Source organism: Falco rusticolus, chromosome 11, assembly GCF_015220075.1.
Source record: "Falco rusticolus isolate bFalRus1 chromosome 11, bFalRus1.pri, whole genome shotgun sequence".
Taxonomy (NCBI): Eukaryota; Metazoa; Chordata; class Aves; order Falconiformes; family Falconidae; genus Falco; species Falco rusticolus.
The window spans coordinates 13,352,652-13,376,672 of record NC_051197.1 but is presented as its reverse complement, the minus strand read 5'-3'; the positions used below and the strand labels follow the sequence as shown (position 1 = coordinate 13,376,672).

The following is a 24,021-nucleotide window of genomic DNA, read 5'->3' as shown; positions in this document are numbered from 1 at the left end:
ACAAATAATCAAATAAATTCATATTCATATCCCATGCCATTAGTATTAAGTATGAATGTACTCCAAGACTAATACACAAACCCAACTGTCCTGCATGGAAAAAGGATGAAATAAATCCACATTACATCATGCTATTAATATGCATTCACAGCTCACTCTGTAATGGTTCTGAAAGGAACATTATGGTAAATTCAGAGTATGTCTGAAAAATAACACACAAATTCTTAACAAGCCCCGTGGCAGCATATCAAATTTGAAGGACCCTCAAAGCTGAGCATGTGAATGGCATTTCTTTCCTTCATTTAGTTTTAGTCTTACCACAGAAATTCTTTTTCCTTCCCCTCATTGTGGTGGCTGACAAAATAGCCCAGATCGTAAGGAAACAAAACTCTGTGCCATGAGCACCTGAGCAGCAGACTCTGGCCCAGAATTAGATGGTAATGGTCACTGCAGTATAAATGTCAGTACTGACAAACACACCTGGAATCTGCAGTCCTTTCACAAAGCCAGTTAGTCTTTATGTGTTTAATTCAGCACATACAGACCAAGTTGAAATGTATACATTGAAGCCTGTTGCTTTTTAAGCATGTTCTTAGCTGGACAATAAAACAGGAAAACTAGAGGCTAGTTAGAGGCTAAAGGAGTCTTAGTTCCTTTCCTTTCTTAGCATCATAGGGTCCACTGCATGATGGAAGAGAAGTTCTGTAGGTCCTCCCAATACCCTTGTAAGCATCGTACCTGCAGGTAGAGGTTTGCACCTCCTCAGGAAATGTGATCTTTCCCACAGCCCTTCAGTCTTACACAGCGCTCTCAAGCATGTGCTGAATGTCCACTCCTGGGGGTTCCAGTGACTTGACTTCTGAGAGTGCTATGCTCTGAGACTGCTTGGAGGATCTACCCTTTTGGATATGACCCAATGTACCTTTCCTACAAATCTCTGTTTCTGTGTGCATGTGTGCATGCAATGCATGTTTTAACACGCAGAAATTAAAACATGAGCTATCCTAAGTGTAGGTTTTGTGGCTGAGTTTAGCCAACATTACTTTTAGGATAGATGCCTTAAAATGTCTTTAAAGTCAATTAAGAAATAATTTAGGCATAGTTTATGTTTGTGTGCAGCAGATTATAATACTTCCTAGAACATAGATCTTTGAGTTCAGTGAACTGTCAGGTATTAATATAGTGGCATATACATAAATAAGAATAACGTTTTTTTAGCACAAAATCTTGTATAAATTATGTCAGACAATTGGCAAATCTTACACATTTATTCATATTTTAAAATAACCCAGGCACAATTTTTCAAGTACATAGAAGCACATTCTCCAAATGGGAGCAAAAACTAAGTAGCACATAGCAAGAAAACACATGGCAGAACATCTAAAATAAGTATAAATAGTATGAAAGTTTTCTAAGTCTACAGTGATATCTATTATGAATACACTTGTCAGCATTACAAAAAGGCAACCAAAGAATACGTGTAATAAGTAGCGTAACATGAACTTTCTAAGTAAGTTTATGTTAGCAGCATATAGTAGCAACTGTCTAAGAACAGAAGAATGCTTGGACACTGTATGTACATGCACACAAGCATATGTACACACATACATCTGGAAGGCCACGAGAACAAAAATAACCTGGGAAAGTGATGAAGGGATTTTTTATATGTCATTTGGTATATAAAAAACCATCCAACATGTTAATGATAAAATCACATCCAAAAGTGGAATTAACTCTTCATCAAACTAAGCACTTTCCACGCTGTACCCGTGATGCATTACTCCATTTTATACCACATTCCTGATCTATGGAGCATCTTTGGATGCTAATTTTAGAAGGATTTAGGAGCCCTTGATTCCCATGATCTGACAGAAGGAATCAGATCTCAGTTTTGAAGGAAAAATGCCTATGCAAAAAGTACCCATGCAAAGCCTGAGACGGGAAAAAAAAAAAAAAAAACAACAAGAAAATGCTTCTATCTAGCCAAAAGATGGGCTAGCAGAAATTTCACTTTCCTGTGGGGCAGTCCAATACAGTGGCCTCACTTAACAAGCTTTAATTTGAATGACGGAGTGGTCCTAAGGATGTGAACTAGATTCCCTTTGGATGAAACTAAAAGATGTGCTCCAGTCACTAGTGGCATTCAACCCACGGGACCAAACTAGAGATGGTGCAGGGTGTGGAGATCAGGTCCTTAGCACCAACAGTGTCAGGCTACAGATCTGACCCAGCTGAGCTACTGCCTCACTAATGTAATCATAAGCTTTGGAAATACACAGAATAAACATGAATCAAAAAGTACTATAACCTATATTTACCATGTAGAATAGTCTTATTTGTTCTTACTTGCCACTATCTGGAAAAAAAGACTTTACCTATAGACACTTTTTGTGTTTGCATATGTGTTTGAGGGGATAGATGAATAGCCAAAAAAGCAGTGAGTACATAATTTATTTTTTTTTTTCCTCTGGCCATCCTCAGAAATACTATTTTCAGCAGCAACAATATGAAAAAACTACAGGCATCTCAACAAATCTTCTACATGTGCAGTTCCCGTTAAGAAGATACTCCTATAAATGTCAAAAATTTGTGATCACTGCCCTGCTAACATCTTAACACTATGTGTCAATAAAGTAATTCGCAGTGTTACACTTAGATGTGAGATTTCTTTATATCGGAACATAGAATTGTGATTTTGAGCATTAGAGTAGGTTCACAAAAGCAAGTTTAACTATTTCTGATATTCCAGTGAAAAGATGTCAAATTTAGTAAACATTTCCTGACTGGTTTCGACAATTTATTTGCTGCCAGCTGCTAATGTCACTTACAGAGGTCCAGGAAAGTGCTCTGGGCAACACATGATAAGAGAGAAAGAAAAAGCACTACTTCCGCTGCTTAAACTAAGTTTACACTCAATTTACATTATTTTAGTGCGAGAATAAATTGTGTAACATGCCATCATGCATAATACATGGTAAGAACATGCATTAGTTCAAGTTTATGGTCTCTTTATGGCCAGTAAATCAGAACAGCAGTGGCAAATGCTGACAGCTGCATATCTTGAGGAATTCCCAGAAACAGCAGCAAGCAATGCAAAAAAGACACAAAACCAGCTGTTTAACACACTCATAAAATGGTGACTCTTTGTGAGTTAATCACAAAAACAATAAAAAAACCCAGTGATATCTTTCCCACCACATTCAAAGAAAATGAGTTCAGCACCTGAGGTGAAACCATGCCTGAAGCAAGATCATTCTGCTACCTAGAGAGCATCCCTGCTCTGACACCTGTCACTCCTCACGCCTAGGTTAGCATCACTGCTCCCCTGGCCCCACAGAAGGGGAGGACGGGGCAGACTTTGTGCACATCACAGGCTGCATAAATCAGCTGGAGAATATGCTTCATCCAATGGAGCTGGAAAGGGCTGTGGCTGGGTGGGGAGCCTACAAAAGCTGAAGCAGCAAGCCCAGGTATGCCATGCAGGTTATTATGGCTTCCACAGAAGCCCTTTCTTTCAATGGAGAGAGGCCTCTTTCTTCTTCAGCCCCTTTCTGGAGGGTTTGCCTAGGAAACTCTAATCCAGAATAGACACATGAAGCTTCTGTAGATTATGCAATACAAGGTGTACAAAACCCTTGCTTTTCTCTGTGTCATTAGCTATACATCACAGTAATAGCCAGAAAAATAGATGTGAATCTGGTGGTTGATTATTTACCATATCATTCTTCACTCCCCCATGGTTAAGTCACATCCCTGTGTGTCCTCTCAGGAAAGAGGGAACAGAATGAGACACATCTGCTGAAAATGAAACACTTTGTCGTCAAAATAACTACACCTAGTCAGGAAAAACAGGACTTTTTAAGTAAATATATGACTCTCTGTTGTATGCAGTACATCACAATGCCCACAGACAGCTCCCGTGTGATTCTTTGACATTAACATAGAGTTTCAGTCTTGTGGGTACCCTATGGTTCATCATAAACAAACCCCAAACTTGCTCAAGTCCAACTAAAAACATATACTATTTCTGAGATACATGCAGAAAAAATATGTCAGCAAAATATAAGTATCAATAAGCAGAGTGCTTCTGATTTTCTACCTACTAAGGATACCATCCAGTTATAATTAATGAGCGATTACTTATTTAATTCTTACTTACTAGACATGTCCTCTGGTTGAGCATCTGTACTCTGCTGCCAGCTGTCTTTGCATGGGGTCCTACTTTTGTTCAGCCCATGAGCAGATAAACAAAGACCATCTGCATCAGCCATCCAAGTGTTGGCTGGGCTCCTCTTTATTAACTATGTAATGCGTTACGTGCACATGGTACTTCTCAGACAAACCACTGCTTACCTTAGTGCCCAAGAGTGCAAAGATTTACTGGGATGGGTGCTGTGTTCATGAACTGGCCAAAGTGATTTCCATTAATTTTGAATTGAGTCCTCAGAGATTCCTAAATCAGTGAGTCTTCAGATAATTTGTGTCAGGCTGACTTCTTCATCCCTGGTGCTGTTTACACAGAAATCTTTAGCAACACGAATTTTCCTCTATTTTTTTCCTGTAAAGGGCATATTTTCCCATTGCTGGTAATTCCTACTGGAGAGAGGACAATAGTTTTACACAGGAGCTAAACACATTTGAAGAAATTAGATACTTCAGTGAAGTATTTCCAGAAGAGATTAATGGGTACTCCTCTCCTGGAGCCCTTTAGGGGCATTTTTTAGAAGTTGGAACACCATCTGCTCCTAAGTAGAGCTCTTCCTCAGTCCTTCCTGCTTACTGATGTAACTGATACAAACAGTCTGCAGATGGAGCCTCCCAGCCCAGATGGAAAGGGAATTTGGCTGGATACATAGACTATTTTTTTTTTTTTTTTTTCTGTGAAGGGGCCTTGTTATAAGCAGAGGCATGCGCTCTGGACATGTAGTGGGGATGAAAAAGTTGGGATTATGTCTGCTGTGTCTGTTTGGAAAAACAAAACCCATTTTTTATGTTACTTAGTTAATTACCTGTGAATTAGTAATTAGCCAGTCAAAAAGATTTGGTTTTTTCCTTAGGAAAATTTCTGCTCCTATTTAATTTTTTTTCCTTGAAAAAAAATATCAGATGGTAATGCAACATAAAACATAAAGTGTATTAAAATTTAAACATTTATTAGTACCAAGCCTACAGCAACCCAAACAATATATGCTTCCCCCCCCCCCCCCTTCAAAATGGGTATTTTAAAAGAAATAACTACATTATAAAAGAAAAACATTGGTGACTACTTAGCTGGATGATGGATAAAAATGCCAAATGATTCGTGAGTTTTCTTCTGTTAGCAGTAATATGCAGATCTATTTTGAAAACCTCAGGTAAACTCCCTGCCTGTTTTATAAATGAGTAGTTGATTTAACTAGGACTGTTTGAATGAATAAGCAGTTAGGATCTGATTACATTCAGGTGAACTGTAGCAGGGTTTATTTTAAAGAATTAATAAATGATTCTCAGCTGATGTCTTAACTGATGTCAGAGGTGAATCATCAAGGTCTCTTACTACACAACCGAGTACTGAGATTCTTTCTTCAGTACCACAGTGCTGATCTTTAACAGATTTCAGCAGTTATTTCTTTGTAGAATCATCTTTAACACAGTGGTCACAGTTCCTTACTCATATAATAAAAATCATGCAAATATGTGTTTAGTTTATACTAAAGACGGGCTCATTTAAATAAGGGAACTGATGTTCATTTACTCAAGTGTGAATGAAGTCTGCTGCAATGTTTCTAAAAGTGGATCTGCTCTTACTGTGGATCCAAGCAGAGAGCAACACTTTTATTTTGCTCTGTGACAACTGCACTCTAATGATGTTCTCAATTTTGCTGCACATTTAGCTGTTCTTAGAGCTGTATTTTTCTTAGCTACCCTTTGCATGAGATATTGTTTCATACAGCATGTAAGCAGCTCTACAAGAAGCTTCAGTATGAAGCACAGATTTTACAACAGATTTATGGTGATTTGGCAAGTCTTAATTATCTTAAAAACTTTCTCAGACTTAAAAGCTGCCTTGCATGTGAACACAATTTGGGCAGAATCCTTATGCTGTGTTTGTTGGGTAGAAAGACTCTGCTTCATGAGGCCACCTCTCATGTAAGCCTGTCCAGCCCAACTGCACTTTCATGTGCAGCACTTTTACAGTACCCTTCTATTAACCCAAAGACCTTCTAAATACGGGTTCAATTTGACTGATGTTCTTTTCAGCTCCTCTTCCCACAAGGGAGCCATAGGTTTTCCCAGGGTGCCCTGTACAACGTGTGTGGAACATTCTCCCTATTTCTGCATGTTCTGCATTCTTCAAATCCTGCATTAGAATTTTTTTTTTTATTAGCTTTCCATCTATCCAGCCATCCATCTCAGCTGAAGAGATGCATATGCATATGGCGATAAATCTAGCTCACTGTATTTTGCTATTACAACTCTTCATCCATCCATGACCCTTCCCCTTCTTGATTTCATTCTATGCTATATTAGCCTACGATTGATTTTAAACTCCAGGGACAAGAAGCAGCCACTTCAAATTATGTGTATATTATAGCATAGCCTGTAGCCTTCAGAAACTTTGGGCACCTCTTCAGCAAGGCATTATACAAATAGATTGCAAATGAGAGCATCCATCTCAAGAGCTTACAAGAAAGTCAGTCAAGACAGGGAGTAGGAAAATATTATTGTTCTCCTTTACCAAACAGGAAGGTGAGATATCAAGTCACACCAGAAGTCTGGGAAAGAGCTTGTATATGAATATAGACGTTTATCCAGGATCATAAGCATAGCTCCAGCCTTTGTCTGACAACCAGCATGAACACTTACAGCCCTAAAGTAAGCAGTGAAAGCTGAGCTATATTAAAAATAAAACCAGAAAGCTGCATTTACAGTAGAAAATAGAAGAGGCAAGAGAGATGATACCCTGGAATTATCTACCAACAGGAACAAGAAACCAATGATCAGGAGATGGAACACTAAGAGTTGCAGCTGCTAATGAGAGAATATATATGCCATGAACATATAAAATATAAATTTATATATACAAATTTACAATAGGAAATAGTCAGTATACAAATACTTACATGTAAAAATAGCTTTTTCCTTTCCCTTTTTCATGATTTACAAAAGCATACAAAGTTTCCTGTTAGTTAATGTTTAAGTAGTGTGAGTAAACCCTGTGTGTCATGTTCCACACGTAATTCTTTCAAGTGTTCACAGTATTGGCTATTACAGTGTTGAATCTGACATTCTAGATATTAAAATATTTGTAGGACACATTCTAAACTTAAAGCATTAATTTAAATACAGTTTAAATAAAACTCACATGTGTAGTTGAATTATGATCATATTACAAATGAGTCTGCTGCAGTTGAAAACTTTCTGTGAGAGTAAGCTTGGAAATCTGTATTTCAACTAGAGATGAGTATATTTTATAATTCTTGAACTGCCCCTTGATGTGCAGATAATACTGTGAGGTGGTGATTTCTTTCAACTCCATCTAAAGCAATACAAGCTGAGAGAGCTCAATATTACATGTTATCCTCAGCAGGAATGTGGATGCCACCAGAACAATTTGCCACCAGATTTTGGACACTTTCTTCAAATACCCAACAGACAAGAATAAATGACAAGCACCACTGTTCCTGTGTTAAGAATAAATGCTCTGTAGCATTCTTCCTCAGGGAAGTGCTTTATGGACTTAAATTAATCCTCACAACTCCCTTGTGAGGTAGATAGATACTGTCCTGCTTTTAAAGATGGAGAAAGTGGAGATTTAAAATTAAAAAGTTAGGATGGTTGCATGGGAAATGCTGTCAAAGTACTGGGATTTGGATGTTGGAGCAGCTCAAAGGCACAACTGGAGTAAATGGAGATGTTTGTGAGACAGATCTACAGTAACCAGCTTGGGTACTGATAGCAGGCTTGGTTCAGCATAGGCTGCAAAACAGTCTTTGCCAAGTGCCATGCTGCTGGAGCTAAACTGTGGTATAACAGCCTCAAAAAGTACAAAACACATCGTTCAAGATGATGCAGCCTGAACAGGGTGGAAGGGAGCTGCATTTCAGAATTTATCAATTAATCAGGAGCCTTGAGTAAATAATATCTTCTCATGCAGAAGTTATGCGCAGTTCAAGAACCATGTCTAGCTCATCTCTAATTTTACCATATATGCAAGTGCTCACATGTATCAATGTATTCAGATGGTTTTTAAAATTTACTCACTCACAGACCTTGGAGGTCTGTATTTTTCCTTGTATATCTTGTGGAAAATTTCTACTAATACTGCAAATGGAACTAGTGCTGCAGTACTGCAAATGAGCTACAAATACTAATTTTAATTAATTAAGATGATGGACAAGTTTTAAAGGACCACCATGTTCTCTGTGTGCACCTGTATATACAGGAAATCTCATCTGTCTTTAACTGCTACTGCATTGAAGTAAAATCCAGTTAAAGTATAAAGTGCATTGTGTGGAGTAAAACCCTAAGAAATAACAATGTATCTACTTTCCACAGATGATTAATTTTGCTTAACAGCTGAACCATCACCATCTTTGTCTTCTTTTAGTTTTTAGTTTAGTGTTACCTAGGCTGAGAAAGGCCAGCCGGGTGTAAGCAAAATTACTGTAAACTGAGACATTTTTGTAATATGCTGTTAAGGGAGCGTTAAGAAAACCAGTATCAGGACACTGTCCAGTTGGGGTGTGTAAATATTATTGTATGCTTCTTGGACCATTTAGCAAACACTTTCTTTTCTGTGATAAACCTGTGGCCTCCATACGGAGCATTTTCATGCAGAAAGTATTCTTCACACTCATCTCTTCCTGGCTCGTAATAGTGGTAGGGAACTTTACGAAAGCCTTCTGACCTGGGGGAAAAAAAAAGATACACTTCAGTATTATTTCCAAGAAAAACATGAATATATACTGCACCTGAATTATCTGTAATCCTTTCCACGTGTCAGCATGTGAGCTCCTTTGCTAAATTATATATGGGCTTTCATTACTGCATGATTTCTATGAATTTTCCTGCAGAAAATGAAGTTAAGAGTATCTCAACATACACTGATCTTATCAGTCAGTAAGAAGCTGATGGGCTGGCTCTTATGGGGACTGCACATTTTGTTTAACCTGGGAGAACTCAGTCCATGAGGCTCCATCCTCAAGCAGTCTTCTCATTGGATAGTCCCAGCTGTTGGAACTGGTTCTTGAACTGGCTGAACAAGGCACTTAAAAGAATAATACACATTATAAGTAGGTAATGCAGTCAGTACTGCAGCTTTCAGGAAGCCCATCCTTCTCTGTTGCCAACAGACCGAAGTGCTATCATGCTGTTCACTGGTTTTACATCAGGGCTATGCAATGCCAGCCTGACTGAACTCTGTGAGGACAACTTTAGTCCTGTCACCCCTCATCTCAGGGCGTCTACTGTGTTTTCATAAACAAAGAACAGCATATGTTCGTTCCATCTGGATGACTCAATCAGTGAGATTGCAAGTTCTAAAAAATCAGCCTTTAATGTTAAGATACCCTAATTAAACAGCTGTGACTCAAATTCCTTTTCTTTTTTTTTTTTTCTTTTTTTTCTTTTTTTTTTTTTCTCTTTTGTTTAGGGTCTTCCAGTAATGAGTCCCACACTGAAGTAACACAGAATGTGTAGTGAGGGTCTGCACAAAGGCTTTACTCCAGGATCTGAGGACCCACTTGGACTGGTTATATGCAGGACTTGAAACAACCAAGGTACAGAAGAATAGGTTTGCACTAGCATCATACATTGTTTATGACATTTCCTGCTTTTCTGAATGAGAAATAGTTACATTTTATATTTTTCTACCATACACTGCAGATTAAAGCATTTAATTTGGACTTTCAAAAATCGTGTTTAGAGTTATACTTCGGACAATAGGATTAATTCATTGTCACTGTAAGTTCACTAACAGTAGTTGCTTGGAATTTATGTCAGTTTACTGTGATAAAGCTCACAGAACTTGTTTTATTATCTAATTAGAAACCCCTTACCACTCAAAGCAAGCCATATATAACCTAGAAAGTTCCAGTAGGTTGCTCCATCGTGGTGAAATGTAATTTTGAGTAACTACCCTGGGCTAATCAGTTTCTTTCATTTCCAGGTATATTTGGTATTCAGAGAACCTGTATATTTGTATTTCTTCTCTAGATTTGTTTTAACAGTAGAAGTAAGTATATTTTGTCAGAAAAGTATGAACATACCTTGTTTCCAGCTAATTCAGAAATTGCAAAAGAACTTGGATTAAAAAAAGTTCCTTATGACATCTGATGTTAGATTTTTGTAATTTTTTTTATCAACAGCAAATGCCATATTAGGACTAAATATGCAGACAATAGTGTCACATCAACGTAAAACACTGGGAAATGACCTCGTGATCCATTTTTTGAATTTATGATGTTGAAATCAATTGTGAAATTTTGGCAAGACATCAGAGTTGTAGATGCATGAAAATAATTTCCTGTGATCTTACTTGCAGTAGGTGTCATTTATCATCCCATAGACGTGAATTCCATAGCAGGCATCCATAGCCAAAATTAAGGTAAACCAACCCGTACTCAGATACGAACCTGACTGGACTCTGTAAAAATACAACACACACAAAACAAATTGCAATGAGAAATTATCAACATTTTATCAAAGAAATATAAACTATTACCTGGGACAAAAGGCATTAAGCAACTTGACAATCTGTCAAAAACCATACAATTATTTTGAATTATAGATACCCTCTCATTCTTCCCAGCTGGGGGCCTCAAGCTATTGTCCACAGAATAAATACCACATTAAATATCTGAATCAAACAATGCATCTCCCATTAGACAGAAAATAATCTGGTTTTACATCCAAAAGATAGTGATTGGTGAAGTGTGTAAAATGAATTCACCAAAAAGCAAACTACTGGCACAGTTTGTGCTGTGTGCATGTGAGTACGCACTATCATCTTCTGTGGGAAAAATCTTAATCTGTACTGGGCTATCTTCAGCTTGAAAATTCACACAGTAAGGAAACTTTTAAGGACATTTTGGCAGAAAACCATCTAATTCAAGGCTTTGAAAACCAAAATTCTGTGCATATCTCTTTACATAAGTCTGTGTTATCATTCCTTAAGATAACATAACAGAGAGAAAAACACAAGAGGACAGTGCCCAGATTGATAACCTTTCCTCAAATAGCCAGCTGCATTAAATCAGTCCAAAAGTATTACCTATATGAGTGAGAACAAATGACACATGTAAGGATTTGGCTCACACATTGGCTATGTGAGCAAATGCATGCTTTGTTATACAGACCAAATCCTGTTCACTCTACTAATGCAAGTGTTACCAGTGGGGGACTAGGAGTCAACAGAGCTACCCATGTAATCTGGACAAGCAAGACTTACTGCTTTAAAGCCTCCTAAGTAATAAGACCAGACCTAGCCCTCACTACTTACAAACTTGTTGAAGTCCAACTTTGTGCATGTATTGGTTTCAGTTTGGCTGAAACCAATGAAAATAATGACTTTAAAATTAAAAATAACGTGTCCAATTTTGAAAGAAAGATATCACAAAAGTAATAAAACCATCTTAATAGAGCCTCAACTTTAGCTCAGTTTGAGAGAGTCAGGTGTGAAGGAGAGGAGGGGATAATTTAGCTTGATGCCACATATTTTAGCTCTTAGCTTTTGGGTACAGCAGGGAGCAGTTTGTTCTCCATCATAAGTTAAATTAGCCTACGTTTTGCACACAATTATGTTTTGCTGCAAAAGAACTCCCAAGTAGGCCTATGTGTGAATCAGTTATCCTCATCACCAAAATCTTCTTAAACATTTTCATCTTAGGGTAGGAATAAAGCTTTCATGTGGGAAAAAACAAATCGTACAGCAACATATCCAGCCTATAACCCCCAAATTTGCTACAAGACAGAACCAACCCCAGGTGTTTCTTCTTGGTTCAGAGCGAGAACATACTCCTGCCTCCTAGGTAAATCTGCCAATCAGTGGCTTTTGGCTCAGATTCTGTGTTACTTCCTTGTTCTTTCTTGTTGAAGTTTGACTAAATACTATGCTAATTAAGATGATGGGTGAAAAAGTAGTTGTACAACCTTTATAATGACATTTACCTGACACATACAGGACTGAGATTCAAATTCCTTCTCTGATGAATACTTTTTATTTTGGATAGTAGAAAAGCTCCAAGATCTACATTCCTAAAGAAACTCCAGTACACTTCAGTTTAAACAAATCTCTCTTTTTTTTTTTTTTTTTCCAGTGAAAAACAATTACTTCAACTCTCAGAGAGTTTTATTGTACTCAAGAACACTGAAAGTAGTTTGAACTACATCATCTTTTCCTTGCCCATGTCTATCATCTTTCATGGGTTAGCTGGTGTGAACTTCTATGCCTATCTTTCCTTTTCCTTGGAAAAACTCCTAGTTATCTGTTTAGCTGCTTTTGTAAAGGACCATTCTGGAAACAATAAATAAAGAGTTCACTTAACACCGAAGAATAACAAGTGGGAGCAAAAGGCAGAGTGTCAAATACTTGTGTTTCGTTAGGTGGACACCAACTATAATTGTGCTTCTTTACTTGACACCTTTATGGCCATGAAACTGTACACCTGTTCATCTGACCCGTTAGGATCGTTTCTTCAAACAGAATGTTCTGCTACTGTCTAGCAAAGAGAATTCCCAATCTGATTCATGTTATTTCAGAGTAACATTCTGCGATGATAAAAAGCTGCACTGCTTCTAACTTGCTTTCTGCTCTTGCACCAGAAGAACACTAGCCTTGAGCTTTAAAAGCCATTTAGAATCATAATAACCATTTATAAGAACACTATGAAGATCAGGACCCTTCCGATAATGAAGGTTTATTGGAGAGTACTATATTGACAGTAGCATCTGAAATTTGTTATACTCAGGAGGAAAAAGGAATTTAAAAAAAAGAATTAATCAATATTTCATGTCTTGTTTTAATACCATTGGACCTTAGTCCTCTCATCTATATACTACACTGGCAGGATAAATAAAAACAGCAGACTGAGTTCCCAGATACCTTCCCTGGGAGATGAAGTACATGACAGAATACAGATTATATACTTTAAAACAAAGCACTTACATTCTTCCCATTTTTTCCTCTGAAGATACGTAAGAATACAAGGGAATATACTTAAACTGTAGGGATTCTGGATGATTTGGTAACACCTTAGAACTCAATCTGATACTGTAAACATACTTTCAACATTCTAATGAAAGCAGTATTAGAAATGTGAAAACAATTTTAGCTGTCCCTAAAAAGTCATAAATCTCTGAATACGTTTTAAAATATCATCCCATAAAACTGTAGAGCAAAGCAATGTCTCGGCCCTTGTTATTATGCTAACACTGTGCACTCAATTTCGTTCTCTACAGGAGAGTTTTACATGTTTTTTGGCCAAGGCTTTTTTGAGACAGAGTTCTTGTTGCTGCAATTGCATTCAAATTTCAAATTTTACACACTGAAAAGAATCCTCCCTTTATGTGTAGCATAAGACTGTGTTACTAAACAAATCTGAGTAAAGGAGGACATTAATGCCAAAATAGGGAAAACAGGGGTTTGTTAAACATCATCCCTAGAACTGCTATAGGCAAATCTATTGCAATATACATGTGTGCAGCAAATCCAGAATTGTTCCTTATGGCTCCCAGTGACTTTTCCTGATACTCTAAAATTAATGGGGCACCAGATCTAGGCAGGAAACAACTCAGGAGAAAATAATGCAGTATTTATCAAAAAATGCATTTAAAAAGATGGTTTTGCTTTCAAACCATGATTTAACAGCTGGATGCAGCAATAAAAAGGCAATGCTCACAAAAAAGTTACTTTGTTTATCTTGAAAATGTAAGCTTATTTTGCATACTTCCTACATTATTAGGATACTTAAAGCAATGTTAGTTATTGGGATATAATTCCTTCTGCTAAATACCATCCAACGTTTCAGAAAATTACGTAGGCATACACAACACTAAACACATGAAAAGACCAATGGAATCAATTAAGATGCTTGAAACAAAGTGCATGCTTGCCTGTCTTCCTCTTAGTGAAGGTTTAAGTGCTTAAAATGTCATTATTTAATCTCAGAATATAAAAGTAAGCTCCAAGATTAATAGTTATTTGCAACTTGTAAGTCTCAGACCACAGAATTTGCATTTTCAGTAATGCTTTCCATAAACTCCAGTAGAAAGAACTGACTACAGTTTCTCACACCACCTTAAAAAGGAGACTTGCCTTATATATTTTAGAACAAAATAGTAAAAAACACATTTAGGATTTTTAGAATTATGATGTGTGATACCTAAAGCCTTAATTAAAACTTAGTTAAAGATAAAAGCAATTAGACAAGGTTCTTTAGCCCTAACTTTCCAATATACTACAAAACCTGTAAGAAATTGATATAAAGAAGATGGAATAGAAAGTGCCCCATAAAAATATTAGCAACTCAATTTCATCTTCTTTGACATCTCTAACCATGTTTTGATAATACCTAAATGAAGGAAAAACCTCTCATTGGGAAAAACAGGAGCATAAAATATTTTCTTAATGATCAAGGGCAGGTAAGTTCAAATTGGGTAAAAGTCTTGTTGTCACTTGAGTTCTGATTTTACCATAGAATTCCAGGAAGTTCTTTTCTTTTTTCAATTGCTCCAGTATTTTTTATGTGCACAATCAATTCTAGCTCTGTGGTTCAATGGGCTGTAATTTCCAGCGGGGACTTTAGTGGTAAAAAAACAAAAACGAAAAAAAAAAAAAAATTAAGGCGGAAATGATCCATAGACAAGCAATTTCATGTCAATCTGATTGCAGAACAGAATTTAGAAGCCTATTTTTTAATTATTTACTGGGAGAAATTAAAGAGCACAGAAGGTCAATTAAGAGTGTTAATTAAGATGAAAAATGAAGAAATTTAGGACTTCAAGAAGCTATTAAGTAACAAAGAGCTTGCCAAAAGCATTAACTAGACACTTTTCCTTTTTTGCTTCATTTCAAAATATTGCAGTAAAATAAAATTCAACAATGACAGATTGAAATGACAAGATTCTCCAGGCCAATTAAGTGACAAAAAAAATTATCTTTTCATAAAGGCTGTTTATAGACTCTAATCCTCAGATGACCCTCCTACCAAACTACTGAATCAGCAGCAGCTTGATTTGCAGCAGCTCATCAAGTGCCTTGATTAATAAATAAGTATAAATAAGGGTATTGGTCTAAACAAACTAAGAGACCTGTAATCCACAGAGTGGAGACTTCATAATGTGAAATGTCCTTCCAACATGGTAAAAGATTTGTCAAAGTGATTCAAAATGAATAGAAATATTTTCAAGAAAGGTGTCAAGATTAGCTTAGATTGTGTTCAGGTAGACATGTCTCTGGTACTTATTTGTATCAACAGTGCATCAAGATACTGTTAATCTTTTGGGAGGGGGTCAGTACACTCTGGTTTTGCCTGTCTCTCTGCCACTTGTCCTGTGTCAGCCTTGTCTGTGGCTGACCCTTGGGAACGAGGGAAGAAGGTGTGTGTCCCCTCTGCACTCCTTTGTTAAAGGCAATCAGCTCTTTTCCTCTTGGGTCTCTGTAGGGTTTTGCATTTCTGAATAATGGTATGTTTCCTAACAACTAAAAATATGGAAAAATCATCTACAAGCACAAACAGGTGATCCATTACTTAATTCTATACTAACCAAATTAATGGTACCATTGTACCTGAGATTTCTCTTTTTTTCCTGAGGAAGCATCTCTGAATATAGCTGCTGAACAACTCTTCTTTGCCAAATTAAACACACACATTCCCCAAGTCACAGGTTTGGTCTATGTCTTCCTCTTCATATCAAAAGCAGATTTGTAAATGACAGATCAGAATAGGCTGACAGAAAAATGCCCCCACCTCTGAGAGAATGGCAAGGCTCATTTTCCTAGCACATCTCCTTTGAGGACCACATATATTGCTCATGCCAGGAAGCTGTTTTCTTGAGGGGAAAAAAGGAAGTACATTCAGTACAAGAGAAGAGTAAGTAAAGTTCACCAAGGAAATGGTGAAGAGTATTAGCACTATCCTAGATTTAATTCTGTTTTCTGTAAGACTCGGTGCTTTGCTGCTAATAATTTAATTATAAACCTTCTGCAGAAAAAATAGCACAAGAAAAGCAATGAAGACACAAGCACAGAGAATTTATTTCACCTGGTAAAAATGGTTGCTATCTCTGCATTACAAAAATACCTGTTAGGCAGTTGTTTATCATAATTATTCATTCTTTTGTACGTGTATGTGTGCACGCCTGTGCTTGCCTTGCATTCCATAATGATGCAGGACATCTATTAATAAACACCCATGCCCCTCCAGCAGTGAGCAGACTGTCTCACACATTCAAAAGCCCACACCATGCTTCAGGTCATTCTGAAATGTGAAACATTTATATATGGACAGATGTTTTATTACCCACCATGTACAGTTTTATGCAAAGATTAAACAAGCGGAATGCATTGTGAACAGCACAGACCACATTCCAGATCAGACCACATTCCAGATTCAGATAGTGGCTGTGCCCAGCAAGTTGTACCTGGGAACGGAGAAGTGATGCATTTCTGCTAGCCCAGACTCTTGGTAGATCATCCTTACTGTGTATTCTGAAAACAAACTGCAGTCAGGTGGTGTATTGTCCAATTAATCTCCAGAAATATAGGTTTTCTATCTGTATTACTACTGCATCAGCGGAACACAGAGGCTAAGAGTCCATTTCAGCTGAACTTGCTACAAACCTGCAGTAAAGGCTACTCCTAGGTCACAAACTAGCCTATGAGAATGTCCCTTCATGATTTGATTTAAAAAGAGATATAACAATTCATAAATCCTATGTCAAAATGGCCTTGAGAAAAAGACAGAACACTTCTGAACGATCACCAAAGGGAACAGAGAAATGATAGCTTTGTATTCAACAGCATCTAATTTAAAAAAAACACACTCATAAGTATTCAACTTACTATTTACAATTTTTGGCAAGACAGGCAAAACCAATATTAGAAATAAGAATCTGTTACTGCAATTACTAAAACCCATGTGGCATCTGCTTGGGTAGGTAATTTATGCATATAGTTCCAATCTTTGTGTTGTGTACATTTTTTTTTTTTATTTCTTTCCTCTCTTTCTCTGCTCTTTTCAATATATGCATGGAAACCTGAAACAAAGTGTGTGTGTGGGGGGAGAGCAGCTTAGAGAAATTGACTTCTGCTGCCCAGCGTTCTGTAGTTGCCTTATTTCTGATTCCTTGACCTGACTTTGATGCATCTCAGCTCAGTCATGAACTCAGGGAACTCAGGCAACAAGAGAAGGAAGTTATTTCATCCAGTCAGAGAGGGCTCCTTCAGACGCCTGTGCTGCTGAGCTCAGAGAAGAAAAGGAGAATTCCTGTTTATAAAGAATAATCATAGAGGTCCAGCTTGTTGCAGAGCACATGGAAAAGAAACAAGACTAAAAAACTGTAATTGTAAACCCTGCCTTCCAGCCAATATAAGTATGTATGTATGTATGTATTATTCTGAGGAGATTCTCGTGCAGGAAAATCTGTGCTAATCTTTTCAAGTTGAATGGCATCCCCTGTAGAGAACAAAAGCTGCTAGCTAAATTTCCTACAGCTATTGGGCTTCTGCAGCTCACATCTACTCTTCATATACAAATTGTGCTCTGTGCAAACAGACAAGTAAATCCCAATCCCAATCTTTTTTTCTTTCCCACTCTCTTCCCTAATCCTCCTGTTCCCAGAAATACGTATTGTCTTGATTTCTCTTGAATCAAGAATTCTTTATTTCCCTTTCTTCAGTACAAACTGTGGTCTGAGGCATCGCCCATGCTATTGCATGCGCTCAAGTTATTAGTAAAAGATGCCTTTTATAAGTGCCCTAGTTGCAGTTGCCACCTGGGATCTGAAGTCAAGCAGTTTATGCATGATTACCAATAACCTTGACCCACTGGGGGTGTATTGTGAAGAAAGAGATGTGTATGGCTTCAGACATCTCCATTTGCACTTGGATTTCATTGATGAGCGAAGGGATGTTTAAATCAGAAGAGGATCCACAGAGTTGTCGACCATTACAACCATGTGATTATATTTGAAATGAAAGGAAACTAAATTCACATAAGTAGATTTGAGGGCTCAGCTGTTGGCATCTTATACAGCCATTTTTCTCTTCAAAAATCACCTGAGCAGAATTAACTCCACCCTCAGGAAGACTGAGCTTGTCAGGAAATGCAACTCTTCTGGTCTATGCCAGCATAGCACTTGCTCCACAGTACAACTACGTATGCTTGCAGTGGCTGAAGCAAACAGGAGGTAATGACAAATCTGCTTTCCCTGGGCAGCACTCAAGCCTGCAGGTTAATTGTGACACCGTGGTGTACTCCTGTCCCACCATTCTCCATTTTCCTTTGTCCTATGCTAGGTCAAAGACTTACTGCAATCCCTGATGGCTGTGACAAAGTTGAGTGACAGCTGAAACCTTAACCCAGGTTTCATGATTTGTGCCATGGGTCTCTGTAGGGTGGCTTTATGGGCTCTTCTCTTCACCAGTAGCTGCATCCAGTTTGCCGAGCACTGGTTCAACATATTCCCACAGTGTAAAAGGGAGTACAGAAGGATTTAGATTTTAATCCTTTGTAACCAAAAATTAATCAAAACTCAGAATTGATGCCAAGTAGAAGAAAAAAAGACAACAGTGACTTTTTCCTGCATCTACATTTAAATCAATACTTGCTGTCTTGGGTCTGCACAATTTTCTCCAGAGAGGAAGTAAACTAAACAGAGCTGCAGCTAACCCATGATCCCCGAAGAAATTTAATTAAGCAGGCTTTCCCACCCTTTTCTTTTGGTATTAAACTGCACTTCCTACTCCTAGCTGCATATTTTAGTGAAATCTATTGTGGGTGAATACAGAAGAAATTTCTTGATTAGCTCTTACCTTGTCAAGGCAAGGTACTGAAGAGAGTTCACCTAACTTTGGCTGAAAGCAGCTTAAATTTTTCATGAAAACATATATATTTTTTTTTAATGTTTAAAGCGAAAAAATATGAGACAACTTTCTAAAAGTGCACATTGTATGTCTGTGATTTTGGGATGGGAGCAGAGGCTTTTATAAAGGTATTTTGTTTTGCTGCTATGGTGAAAATGAAAGAACAGCCAGCAGGAGATTGTATCCTGACTGTTCACTTGAGTGGGGACAACACTGGACCAGATACTCAGCTGGCAGAAACCACACTAACGTACATGAGCTGATACCCTTTTAAATTTTCTAAAATGGGCAGTCATTGTGTTAATTCAATCACTACCTCTGATGCTAACATGGAAGGGAAGGCAATGTTACAGTTTTTCTCCCTACATTTCACATTTATTAGAGAACTTTGCTTTTCACTGGGATGGATGTTCATCCAAAACCAGCTTATGGAAGGCCAGCTGTAAAAGTAGTGGGAAGCTGCATTTCTGAAAGGCAAATAGCAAATATTCACCGATAAAAGAGAACCCAAACCCCACACATAAGGCCTTCATTGGTGCATATCCCTCTGTCAACAACTTGTCTCCTCCCCAGCAGTGGTATTCATAACAGTGTTTCCAGGTATTTTAAAATTAATTCCTAATTTGCTGCTAAATTACCCACTGATTATTTACATTAGTAGCACTGCAAATCCTTGCTGTGCAAGGCACTATACAGTCACATGTGACAGTCCTTGACCCAAAGAGTTTAACTGTCAAATAATCAAGAGAAACAGATTATTTGGAGAACATACATATCCTTATCCCTAGTTCTCACAGGGAATGATGCTTACTGAGATTTCTTCTTTTACATTTAAGGCATGTATATAAGTAGTGATTTAATATACACGCAAAAGTCTCTCCACCAAGCATACCAGGTAGAGTGGAATGAAAATAAATTCAACACCTACTAGTACCGTTCCATAGAAACTTTCTACAATACTGCATTGTGTTACAAAGCCACATTCTCTGAAATTGAATGCGGAGCCACAGTGCTCTTGTCTACACTGCTTATTTGCACAAACCAAAAGTTCATTTTAGATTATGGAACATCAATATTTTTACCAAAAATGAAATCTTAAATCCAGACAGATTATTCTGAAGTGGAAAAAAAGGAGGTAAAAATAGACCTTGTGTGGGTCTGAATTTTAATTCAAACGCAAGAGGCCATAATGTAACCCATCAGTCAAGCTTTGAAGATGAACTGCTAATTACCACAGCTGTTGCCTTCTCTTTTACTACTGTAACTTTCTCCAGATTAACTTTTCCCTGAAGTAAAAAAGGAACAAAATATTTATCTTTCCTTTTCTTTTCTTTTTTTCTATTTTTACATAAAATTTAATGCAACACACACATATATAGGTATTATATTACTGTTTAGTATCAATATTAGGGTCTCACTTTCTCTATTCCATCCAAATGTCTCTAGTCTTTCACTGCTTTCTTAATCAACTCACCTCTGTCTAACTATGTAGAAAGAAGCAAATAATCTCAACCTCTGAGCTGTTGAAACTTTCCCTACCTTCTCCATTGCTCTGTTTACATAGTAGCTGGCTTTCTGATGGGCACCTCTTGATGTACATTGTGGACAGAAGAAGCTGAGGTCTAATTAAAGTCCCACTTGAAATAGAGGGTCTCAGATCCTCAGGACATGCAACATTAGCTTTTGTCTTTCCCCTTCTGTTCAGCAAGATGCAACTACATGCAGCAGGGTCTTCTGAAGGCCAGATACCTGCAGCCACTGACATAAATATTTACATTGAAGGCAGCATCTTGATTGCCGACAGATATATTCAGCAAAACAGGCAAAGAATGGTGCATTTTTTTTCTCTTAGATCACAGCCTTTAGAAAAAAGCACAGTACAGTGAACAATTTAGAAAAGTAGAAGACAGCCACAGAGAAGCTCGTAGGAAGAGGAATTATTGGATCACAGTAGATTCCCTTCTAGCCCACTGCAGTTTCTTCAACACTGGACAATTTCAGAGTATTTTCTTCCCATAGTCATTGAATAGACTGCAGGAGGGTAATTGCACAAATGGAAGCTGGGAGAAAAATCTCCATACTTATTGGAATGGGAATGAAATGTTCTAAAAGATTTTTTATCTCTTCCTTCATATCAACTGAAGTAGCAAATTAGTGAATTTTCCCAGCCTTTCACAATATAGCTTCCTGAGAACAGCAAACCCAGTATTGTCAGACTAACCATCTAGCTGGCTCACTGTCACTGTAAGCTAACCCCTAGTTATCAAATAAGGTGAAGAATTCAATTAGCCCCAGGGATTTGATATTTTCAGTGAACCGAAGTTATTAGAACACATTCATGAAGCAGGACTGTGGTCCTTTCCTTTGTAAATAAATTCTCTGATTTCTCCTCAACATATTATATTGCTCTTAGTCATCATCTTTTCAGTGATTCCCAGTATTAGCTAGTTAAGACTTGGATATGTTGCCAATGAAACTCTTCAGGCAAGCAGTTCTTTAGAAGGCCACGCAGCTGACAGCATACTGTCAGAGGCGGCTGTTGCTGCTCCTGAGGCATCAATGTTCAGAACATCACAGTTAACTGAATTCTTATCTGTAAGATTTGCTTAACAAACATTAAAACAAGCTAATTCATTACAACTAGAAACTACAGCCCACTTGTTACAATGCAGATGACTCAAGACTACATCTTTTTGGCACCAAATTGTAAAATTTAAAACTGCCAAAAATCTTTCATGTAGTTACATTACAGAGAACCTCAGGTAACATTAGTAGCTACATTACTGGAAAGAATATCAGATTAAAAATTAAGACTTCCATCACACATGACAACACATCCGAGATAGCGTCACAATTAGCTTTACAAAACACCACCATTCTTTATGAGGCTTTTTCTTTGCATCTTCATGCTACTTGTCTGATAAGTCCTTGCCAACAAAGACATTATACTAATTACAATTAGTTATACCAAGTGTAGGACAACTGAAATGATTTATTGATTTTTCCTCACAAAATAAAACTTATTTTGCATTCCAAATATGCAGTAGAGAAAAATAAAACAGAAGCCCCAGATGGCATGTTTACTCCAGACATATATGAATGTGAATGTACTTATAGAGACACTCAATCCATTTAAAACTTTAATCTTACCATAGCTGTTTGGAAAAATCACTGCAGAGCAGTTTTTATGCAATTAAATTCCTTGTCCCCTGAGCAGAGACATTTAAGGTACAAAGCCAAGAGCTGAGTTGTTTTCAAAAAAACTTTAAACTAAAAGGATCTTCCAACAACAGCAGAAAGAAACAAAAAAAGCATCCAGGCCAACAAGTAAAAATATGCACATTTGTCATGCAATATTAATGTGGCACTATATTTGCATTTGATGTAATCTATTATCTACATGAAATCTGAAGAGATGAAAGAATATGAAGCTGTGTTACATGTCTTTCTGTATTAAATATCAGTCTGTGGTAACTACCACTTGTATCTAGTTATGGAAATAATGAAGGAATCTTTTTGCTTTGGTTCTTTGGGAACTTATTCTAAACATATCTACAAGACCTTCCTTTGTCCTCCATTCTGTAACACCATGATTGCTCCTCAAATCATACTGAGAATTTGCTCATCTTGTGGATATCCCCAGTGTTCAAATGTATTTCCATGAAGGATGTACATAGACTGAGATTCTGAGCAGAATACAATGCTTGATTTTTCATGGGGACTCTCCTCACAAGTCTGTATCTTAAATTCCTTTGAAGTTCAAAAAAATACTACCTATACTCACCGAAAAATGAATAGCTGATCCAGTTTGATGTTCTCCCAGTCCTTTCTATATGCCCCATCTCCAGAACTCCAACTCATTCAAGCACTTAGATATAAACCTTCCATAATACAGACAATGAATATATACAAGCAAATAGGCTTAGATGCAACAGCCACACTCACAAACCAGCAGGTTTACTCCTTGATCTCTACAGTGCCTTTTGCCACTAGACTAGCCATTTTGTCCTCAGTCTTGACAAGAGAAGGCACAGCACTTAGGCAAAATACATTTCTTCTTTTTTCTGGTCTGCAAGTCAGCATTATCTGAATAGGTCTACTTCCTACAGCTTGTTCAGTCTTGCTTATCAGACACACCGGAAAATATTTCCAATAATAAGCCACTGGAAATCTGCCTTCATATCTGGTGTCAGGCTACATATAACAGAAATCTTTTCATTTTAGTTTTAAAGTATTGCTTCATTCAACAAGCTGACTGCTGGCTGACACACAATCTAACCTAAAGGCTATGGATCAGCAGGTAAATGCAGAAATTCTATTAGTTTTCAGACCTGAGGTTTACGCCTTTCATTTCAAATGAAATCAAAATCCTACACATGAATAGGTAAAGCACAGAGTAAAGATCCTTTCTTAAAACCATCCATTACCTATTACATGAGTGTGAGGAAGAAAGCAGTTTCTGTACCTTGTAGATACTGAATTTCTTGTGTTCAATGACTCTGGCAAGGATGGTAAATAGCAGACATAAAAGAGATCCATTTTGAGGAAAAATTAAAACCATGACCAACATTATATGAGGCAATGTGAAATCCTGCAAAGGTACAAAGACAGGTGTACTCAGATGTGCTTGGTATTAACAAAACCTCTCCAAGCTTGTATAAATTGGACTTCCTTACATAAATGTGAATTTAAAAGTCATAGGCAAACTTGCCTAGGCTTTAGAGGTTTTGGAAATGAGCATTCTCATTTCACACCAGAGGAAGGAAATAGTGCGAAAGTGCATATTACAAAGTATCCAGAATGTTTATAAAAATATTTCTTTTTCAAAACTGAAAGAAAAAAACATTAACAAAGAGAGGTTACATTCCTTTGTTCCTTCTATGAGTGTACATACTTTTGATACGTAACCAGGTTTCCTACTCAGCTTTATATATAAATGTAAAAGGAAAAATTTA

At 37.3% G+C, this 24,021-nt stretch overlaps 1 protein-coding gene across 1 annotated transcript in view; it reads right to left on the bottom strand.

Annotated features, from left to right (window-relative positions):
* Positions 1–1,252: 1,252 nt before the first annotated feature.
* Positions 1,253–24,021, bottom strand: part of ST6GALNAC3 (ST6 N-acetylgalactosaminide alpha-2,6-sialyltransferase 3) — a 228,416-nt gene continuing 205,647 nt past the window's right edge. The window contains exons 4-5 of the mRNA XM_037404629.1: positions 10,520–10,627; positions 1,253–8,890 (exon numbers count right to left, since the gene is read on the bottom strand). Coding sequence (XP_037260526.1) covers positions 8,704–8,890; positions 10,520–10,627 — 295 coding nt within the window. The 3' untranslated portion in view covers positions 1,253–8,703. The remainder of the gene's footprint in view (positions 8,891–10,519; positions 10,628–24,021) is intronic.